The sequence below is a fragment of the Oncorhynchus clarkii genome, chromosome 16, assembly GCF_045791955.1.
Source record: "Oncorhynchus clarkii lewisi isolate Uvic-CL-2024 chromosome 16, UVic_Ocla_1.0, whole genome shotgun sequence".
Taxonomy (NCBI): domain Eukaryota; kingdom Metazoa; phylum Chordata; class Actinopteri; order Salmoniformes; family Salmonidae; genus Oncorhynchus; species Oncorhynchus clarkii.
Genome location: NC_092162.1, coordinates 42186562 through 42196056, shown reverse-complemented (window position 1 = coordinate 42196056; position 9495 = coordinate 42186562). Strand labels below are relative to the sequence as shown.

General features: G+C 40.9%; 1 protein-coding gene and 1 pseudogene across 1 annotated transcript; one reads left to right on the top strand and one right to left on the bottom strand.

The window, feature by feature from the left end:
• Window positions 1-1303: 1303 nt before the first annotated feature.
• Window positions 1304-5482, top strand: LOC139367313 (integrator complex subunit 11-like; annotated as a pseudogene).
• On the bottom strand, window positions 5225-8316 carry LOC139367623 (lysophosphatidic acid receptor 6-like). Its single transcript, XM_071105888.1, has one exon. The coding sequence runs from the start codon at window positions 8314-8316 to the stop codon at window positions 7180-7182; it is 1137 nt and encodes a 378-aa protein (XP_070961989.1). The 3' UTR covers window positions 5225-7179.
• Between the last annotated feature and the right edge of the window lie 1179 nt (window positions 8317-9495).

Genomic DNA, 9495 nt, shown 5'->3' with positions numbered 1-9495 from the left:
ATCTGTGCCTTGACACAATCCTGTCTCGGAGCTCTACAGATGTTTCCTTCGACCTCATGGCTTGGTTTTTGCTCTGACATGCACTGTCAACTGTGGGACCTTATATAGACAGGTGTGTGGTTTTCCAAATAATGCCCAATCAATTCAATTTACCATGTAGACTCCAATCAAGTTGTAGAAACATCTCATAGCAAAGGGTCTGAATACTTATGTAAATAAGGTATTTCTGTTGTTTTTTTTAAGTTCTGAAAACATGTTTTTGATTAGGAAAAAATTGTATGTAGTCCATTTTAAAATAAGTCTAATGTACCAAAATGTTGGATAATTCTAGGAGTCTGAATACTTTCCAAATACATTGTACAAAACACAAGAGAACCACGTTTTTGACTGACATTTTTTGAATGAACTTTAAAAAAAAATATTATCCACCGTCAAATCTCGCTTAGGGCCTCTAAAAGGCTGGAGGCGGTGCCTGGCCCTGCCCTGCCCTAGTGGTCATACATACATAATAGGACCTTTATTCTGCATTGTGAATTTTTTTCTTACATTTTTAATGGATAAACTGTTTTTAAAAAATGGCTGTTTAACCTTTAACTGGCACACCAATAATGTATTTTTCGTCAATTTGTATGTAGCCTCAATATAGGCCATACATTTAGATGTTTATGTGCATGATTTAAACTTTGATAATGCATCACAAACATCTCAACCAGCCAGTTGTTGCCCAATTAGCGTAAACTAATTTTGTACTGAAATTTGCATAGATTTTTTCAGTCATCTAAAAAATTATACATTGTCTGCTTCATTAACTTACAATGGAAGTTAGGACTATCAAATATTAATCAAATATGATACGTGTAAAAATATGAATATTAGCATGCATGTAAATTAATGTTTACAGTTTATATGCTTAAAGTACCAGTACAATTACATGTACTGAATTATATTATGAAACATATGGAAGATAACAGTCATACAGTGAATAATGATATGGATTTGAAAGGATTTTGGGATTTGCACAGATTTTATAAAATCCCATAATATTTCTCCATTGTCCGTTATCTCTAGCTTTGACTTAATAGCATTCCATTAATGGGCAACTCAACCGACTGGTAGAGGATGTTTTTCAACAGTTCCTAAAATTGTAAATCAACAACATATTAGTAATTTAATCATTCTGAAGTTATGTTTTCAAGGTCAACAACATTTTACAACATTCTCATTTCCCATTTTAAACACAATTAGTCAACTAAACGTGTGGTACTGTAAATGAGGTTTGGTTTTGCTCAAATGATTTAGATCCATGCTTATGTGTTGTCATAGGGCTGCGTGGTTTGATAAGGGTCGGCCTGACATCCTCATCTCAGTCTACCTACGCCACCACCTCCCGTGACTCCGGGAAAGGGATTTCCTGAAGAAAGTACATGAGACAGTGGAGAGAGGAGGAAAGGTGAGGACCACCACACAGGTTTCTTCTGTCCCTTTAGCTAATTCTGTCTCTCTAGAACTAATGGAGGAAATGTTGTGCTCTCAGGTTCTGATGCCAGTCTTTGCCCTGGGAAGAGCTCAGGAACTGTGCATTCTATTGGAAACATTCTGGTAAGGTTTTGATTCCGAGTTTAATTTGCCAGTTCAATTAGTATTGTGACCATAGTGTCCATTTGTTAAGATGCCATTAATTTTGTGTTGATTTGGCGTTAGGCAATTCAGAAAATGATTTCGCAGTAACACTCCTCTCCTTCCAAGGGGAGCGGATGAACATGAAGGCCCCCCCATCTACTTCTCCACAGGGCTCACAGAGAAAGCCAATCACCTCTACAAACTCTTCATCACCTGGACCGATCAGAAAAACCTTTGAACAGAGAAACACGTTTGAGTTCAAACACGTCAAGGCCTTTTGATCGCTCCTACGCAGACAACCAAGGACCAAATGAGGCAGAAACATCATATTTTTGTATGCTACCACTATAACATTACTTTACAGTTGCAAAAGTTGAATGTATGTTTAGGCATTGATATGTTTTAGATACAGACAATTCCAATTTGTCCATTATAGATACTATTCTTTTTACCCCAGTGAATATTCTACATAGTCACTGTAGACCTGTTATTATTAGGTTTATCCATTAAATTGTGTTGGAGCAGATAGTGTGCGACTTTCTAAATTAAATTATAGAAATATCACTACTGAAAAATGTGTGTTCCATGCTGGTCAGGAATGTTGCATGCTGGTCAGTCTCTACAGATTTTCAAGAAGTGCGCTGGCAACGAGAAGAATATGGAGAGTCCCATTTAAGATCTATACCATAAGCCTCCCGAGAGGTGCAGTGGTCTAAGGCACTGCATCGCAGGTGCTAGCTGTGCCACTAGAGATCCATCCTGGTTCGAGTCCAGGCTCTGTTACAGCCGGCCACAACCGGGAGACCCATGTGGCGGCCACAATTGGCCCAGCGTAGTCCGAGTTAGGGGAGGGTTTGGCTGGTAGGGATGTCCTTGTCCCATTGCGCTCTAGCGACTCCTGTGGCGGGCCAGGTGTACGGTGTTTCCTCCGACACATTGGCGTGGCTGGCTTCCGGGTTAAGCGGGCATTGTGTTAAGAAGCAGTGCGGCTTGGTTAGGTCGTGTTTCGGCGGATACATGGCTCTCGACCTTCGCCTCTCCGAGTCCGTACGGAAGTTGCAGCGATGAGCCAAGACTGTAACTACCAATTGGATACCACAATTTGGGAGAAAAATAAACTTTTTTTTAAATAAAAAGATCTATACCATAACTTCAATTAAATGGCGAGTCTCAAATAGCCACCGGGTCTAAATTAATTGTTTACGAGGTTATCATGAATTACAATGAATTGGTTTAATGTTTGATTTGTTACATTAAAGTAAAGGTGCCTTATGCAGAAATTGCTCTGCCGTTTCCTGGTTGCAAAAATTCTAATAGTTTGTCTAATCTCAGTTTGTGACAAAATTAGCAAGTATAGTGTAGAGAATCATTGTACCATCTACACCGGTGTGAAATATATTTGTATTAATTTGTTTGAAGCTGGTGTACAAAACCGAAAGTAAAAGATGCAAATCCGAAACTTAAGAACAGGAAGCATAGACATAGCACACATTGAACAGATCTACCACTTCTTAGACTTGATTTCAATGAGTGACAGATCTAACTAACTGGCAAACACAAAAAGCCTATTTCGGGAAGTAAAGACCCCCAGAAATTGGCCAATCACCCTCTACTGGCAAAAGTAAGAACTGCCAAAAAATGCACAGTGAAAGTAAAGAATCCATTTTCTGTCATGGAAAAGTGTTTTTATTTTTTTTAGCCATACTAAGACAAACATGACAAAGTGTGTAAAAAAAGAACACATTAGTGCAGGATATGAAGAAATGTATTAAAATGCTGGAAGTGGATGCTGGAATTAAAATAATTACTACGCGAAGGAGAAAAAGCCGTGCACATTAAGGAAATAGAAGCCTCTCTCTAGCAAGTTCCTGTTGTGTTCAGGGATTTAAGCAAATCAATTCCGGGCTATTAATTGAAGTTTGATGTAGATTACAGAGCTGAAGTAAATACCCATTTCTGCGAAGTTGGGGAGAAAAACAATCCTGCTTTTCATTTTCTGTTTATCAGATCATCATGACTGGACATTGTGTGCACGGCACCATCAGACCGACACAAGATCCTGAATGGTCAAAATAAACTGGAGATGGAAAATAGACAAACTGTAATACAAGATGAGATTATATTGAACTTTATGTATAATCATGATGTTACTGCAGTAATAGATATCAAATGGATACGTTGAAATTGAGATCGGTGAGCCAACCTGCTGAGTTTGTCCTCTGCCTGTGACCCCTGCAGGTGGAGTACATGTCGTTCAGCGCCCATGCAGACGCTAAGGGCATCATGCAGCTCTTCCGCATGGCAGAGCCTCACAACATGCTGCTGGTGCACGGAGAGGCCAGCCAAGAAGATTAAGTTCTTCAAGATCGAGCAGTTCAGGGAGTGACACCAGGATGTCCTTGTAACCCTACCTGTATCAAGAATGTCAGGGGTTTAGAGAAAATGATATAGAATTGCAGTGTGTGCCACATGTTTGAGGAGCTCTGGGTAGTGTTTAGTAGTAGGGCACAGCGAAATGTTTTGCAACAGAAAACAAGTCTTCTTATTAGACAAGTTCACATTTCCACCGTCCTCGTTGTACTCCATTTGAAAAGGTTTTCTCCCCACTGAACAGCCCTGGTATTATCCATTTATTTTGAGCGGTGTTCATTGTTTGTGGATTTGTAAAAAGTGATTTAATACAGTCGATGCACTGAAATGAAACGTCCGAAAATGAACACTTGGATTATAGTGATATTATGTCTGATCTCACAAACAATGTAAAATATGTTTAGATAGGTGTAACCTAGAGCCACGTGTGTTGAATTTTAATCGGAGGGTATCCTGTTATTGACTCACTTGTTGAATTATGCAAGAGAATGTGACAACAACAGTAATTAATGAGGCAGTCTAGACCGCACATGCGAGTGCAGGTAGTGTAGACAGAGCAAATGTTGTTTGGTGTTTGCAGCCATGTTCCTCCCCTTTATGTTAATTTATTCATATATGCAAAGGAACCAATGTATTTTTTCAGATGAGACACAAATATCCTGATTTTTAACACACACACAAAAAAGACCTGATTCAATAAGAAAAAGTATACATGAGTGCATTCTAAGACAAAAATAAGTGACATTTGAGAGTGAATTGAATACCTGAATTCCCACCCGAATCACTGAATTCCATTCATTATTTGTACTTACCAGTAAAATGTTTTATGTGCTAGAATTCAGTCGATATCTGATAGATGACAAAAATGTGAATAGTTTGGAGTATCTTTATGCATTGTCCAAGAATGTTGCATTTATTACTGTTATTGTTTTTAAAACCTTAACAATTTAGATGACCAGTTGCCAGTGTTTGTAATTCAGGGTGTTTTATTCTCTGCCTTTAGCCTTGCAAGTTTTTGTCCTATTATTGCCCTTGGTTTACTTCTCCCCCATTTGTTCCCCTGCTCTCCCTGGGTGTAGAGTCTTCGGCTGGTCTCTCCAGAGCAAGCTCTTAATGAGCTGGGCCTCAACGTGCACCAGCTCCGCTTCACTTGCCGAGTGCAGCCCCACGACGCGCACAGTGACCCCGACACCCTCATCAGGATCCACACACACCTCAATAGGTACAGTAAGACAAAGTTGACCATTTTTATTCTTATTTGGGTAAAGCTTGGGCATAAAATGTACAAAGTTTGTTCTATGTCTTGAGCAAAGAAAAGTATACATGTATCACAAAAAAAAGTTACAGTAAGAGGACTAATATGAATGATTCATTCTCCCATTTCTCTCTGTATTGCCTCTGTTCTAGTCTACTGAAAGGTTACACCATCCAGCACCTCCCAGGCTCTTCAGCTGAAGAGCTATCAGGTAAGGAGGACGGGTGTTGGAAATGAGAGTTATTGTGCCAGACCACAGTGTCTGCTTAGCAGTATGTCTGGGTACACTGTCCATGCATGGCTTGAACCAGGGTCTGCATCGCAAACACGCGTGACCGTCTGTTCGACAACGTACTAGCCAGTTGCGCCACTGAAAAGCGATGTGACCTGGAGGCAGTTCAAGCTTTGGAGTGTGCTCACGGTGCTAACTGAACCCTGTTGCACTATACACATTATGGCGCAGCCCACAACCTTAAAGAGTCCTGGGGTTTCTATAACTTGAGTCACCGTCGCCATATCCTGTGACGCACTTCTTTTAATTTGACCAAAAACATCTAGCTACAGCAGTACATGTAGCGACCACAAGCCAGAACCTTTTCAAATCTAACCCTTTTTTAGATAAACACTATGTAAATGTCAATGATATGATCAAAATACACTTTAGGATAGTATGTTTCCTGATAGAGCAGATTTACTAATCACAAGTCAAACTACTCCATCACATTCTCAGAGGGTTTATTTCAATCCAAATGATGTCAACCTGGCTTTATTTGTAAGATGAAGATCTGGGGAGCTTTCTGTCTACTCTGCTGAAGAAAGGACTTCCATCGCGATTGTCTTCAATATGATCCCATTGTTCAGTGTAGCTTTCTGTAAAGGTTCTATGTCTATTGTACAAAGCTTGAATACATACAGTTGAAGTCGGAAGTTTACATACACTTACGTTGGAGTCATTAAAACTCGTTGTTCAACCACTCCGCAAATTTCTTGCTAACCAGCTATAGTTTTGGCAAGTCGGTTAGGACATCTACTTTGTGCTTGACACAATAACTTTTTCCAAAAATTGTTTACAGACAGATTATTTCACTTATAATTCACTGGAATTGTGATACAGTGAATTATAAGTGCGAAGTTTACATACAAGAAGTTGACTGTCCGTTTAAACAGCTTGGAAAATTCCAGAAAATTATGTCATGGCTTTAGAAGCTTCTGATAGGCTAATTGACATAATTTGAGTCAATAAGAGGTGTACCTGTGGATGTATTTCAAGGCCTACCTTCAAAAAGGCCAGACTACGGTTTGCAACTGCACATGGGGACAAAGATATTTTTGGAGAAATGTCCTCTGTTCTGATGAAACAAAAATATAACTGTTTGGCCATAATGACCATCGTTATGTTTGGAGGAAAAAGGGGGAGGCTTGCAAGCCGAAGAACACGGTATTGGAGTGGCCATCACAAAGCACTGACCTCAATCCTATAGAAAATTTGTTGGCAGAACTGAAAAAGCGAGTGCGAGCAAGGAGGTCTACAAACCTGCCTCAGTTACACCAGCTCTGTCAAGAGGAATTAATTGAGTGCATGTAAACGTCTGACCCACTGGGAATGTGATGAAAGAAAATCTGAAATAAATCATTCTCTCTACTATTATTCTGACAGTTCACATTCTTAAAATAAAGTGGTGATCCTAACTGACCTAAGACAGAGAATTCTACTAGGATTAAATGTCATGAATTGTGAAAAACTGAGTTTAAATGTATTTGGCCAAGGTGTATGTAACCGTCCAACTTCAACTGTACATGTATGCAAAGGTTGGTGGTTTACGATGGCAAAAAATTGCTTCATCAATTAGCTTCAGAGTTTGTGAGTAGAATATAAAAAGCATACAATTACATTAGCTGATTGAATACAGTTGGAGCTAGTTTATCCAAACCATTCACTGTCCCACAGCAATGGTATAGAGTCCCCTATTCCTCCTGGCCCAAATCCATCTGAACCTGGCCATGGAGGGACTCCACTTACAGCGACTAGTGGTGAAGTAGTAGAGCAGGGGGTCCAGACAGCTGTTGAGGCTGACCAGAGCCAGGGTCACCTGCCGGGCATTGTAGATGGCATTGGCATGGGGACAGTGATGGATGGCCCCTTGACGGCGGAGCAGGTGCAGGAAGTGAACCACATGGTACGGCAGGAAGCAGAGCAGGGTGATAGCCAGGATGGTGTAGATGACCCTCAGGGCTCCGCGGGCCGTGTTGGTCCGGATGAGAGCGATGCGCCGTGCCACCAGAGGGTAACACACCAGGATGACCACAGAGGGCAGTAGCGAGCCGAAGACGAGACTGAATAAGCTGTACGGCGCCACACGCCTGTCCCACTCGTGCTTTGAAAAGTTCTCAAAGCAGCTACGGCGCTGGGGGCGACCTCCGCCAGGTTTGCTGTCCAGAGGTCCCACTCGGATGAAGGACAGAACAGCCACCCCCGCCACCACCCACACCGCCACGCTCACCACTACAGTATAACACGAGTTCCGGAGCCTCAGATAGATGTGAGGATGAGCGACGGCCGTGTATCGATCCACACAGATACAGGTCATGAAGGCGATGCTGATGTAGATGTTGGCGAAGAACAGTGTTCCTGTAATGCGGCAAGCCATGTCTCCGAATACCCAGTCGTTTCTGTTGAGGAAGTAGTGGATCTTGAAGGGCAGGGTGCAGAGGATGGCGGTATCGGCTAGGGCCAGGTTGATCACGTACACGTTAGATGAGGTGCGGGGAGTGATCTTGAAGATGAACATGTAGAGGGCTCCCACGTTTCCTGGCAGGCCCAGTGCCATCACCAGACTGTAGACGGCTGGGAAGAGGTAGAACTGGTAGTCTGCTGGGGTACTGCAGTTGCCAGGGAAATCTCCAACAGATGTATTCATTGTTTCAGGTTGGATAATAAAAATGAGCTTGTAGGTGACAGAGCCAGTGGGAGAGTTTACTTCTGCTTTCCTTTGCTGATTATGGAACCTATGGTGAAAGTGTTCACAGTCAGATATTATCACTGTTGATGTTTTACAGAAGATATTTCTCATCCTATCCTTCTTTTGCTTGACTTATCATGCCGTAGTTCACCAATACAATCATAGCTTCCATTGTAAAAAGTTGCTGTTTGAATTTCTTTATCCGATTTACATTTTAGCCATCGAATTGAAACTATCAAGATATTTTTCAACTTATGAACACCGTGTGTATTCTGTGACTATAGGCTACAATTCTTAACTATGACTAAATCAAGTAAACTGTGTTGGTGAAAGATAAAATATGTTTAAAGAAAAAAGTACTTGCGTTTCTGAAGAACACTCGCTGGATCCACAAATCCACCAAAACAAAGTCAGCTAATTATTACACAGTAGGCTAATAAACATGAGCACTAAACAAATGCATTGTCTGTTTCCCCCCCACACCTTCATATGAGCTTGGTGTCATGGCCATGGAAATTTCTTTGTGAGCTCTGTCGCGTGAGTGGGTGGTGCTCAGTGCTATATCAAACTACACAGGAAATCTTCAGTGCATGTACTGTGCTCCTCCGTGGGTGGGTTGTATCAGACACCTATCATCCTGTCATGTCGTGGCCTCGTTATTTTTAGTTGAAGGTGTTAGACCTCATTAATAACAGTACAGGACTAGCTGTCAACACAAGCAAGCCATGCCATTGCCACAAGGTCAGTTTAAGATTGACTTACTTTATAATTGACCTACTGTTTAATCTTCTACTTAACTTGCATGATAGTTTAATGGATCCTTGATACTTCCCTGGGGGTTGTGTCCTCACTAAATGATGCTAAGCTTGTCAAATTGGTGGCACTTGTCAGTGCATTTGATATGCTATTCTGGGTGTCTTGACTCTTCTTCAACACTGGAGGGCGCTTAACACAAGTCAAATGTCCTTTACTGCTGGTCATATCATTGTCTGCAGCACAGCAACAAGCCATACCACTGACAGTAAAGCAAAATTCAAAAGCATAATTATTGAAAGGGATTTTGATCCGTATATTTGCTGTGAGGGCTTCATGGCTTTGTCAATGTGCTGATGCTTATATGTTATTCAAAATTTAATATTTAATTTTAATCCAAAATAGGATGTTTTGACGTTGACATTGAAATCATTATTTTGTTCATTATTTTTGAGTTATTCTCTAAGAATAATGCTAAATTACACACAACAATTCAATACCATCATCATGGAATATCCAGCAATGCATATCTTTCAT

Excerpts from the sequence above, each read along its gene's own strand:
- LOC139367623 (XM_071105888.1), bottom strand. The coding sequence starts at position 8,316 with ATGAGAAATATCTTCTGTAAAACATCAACAGTGATAATATCTGACTGT.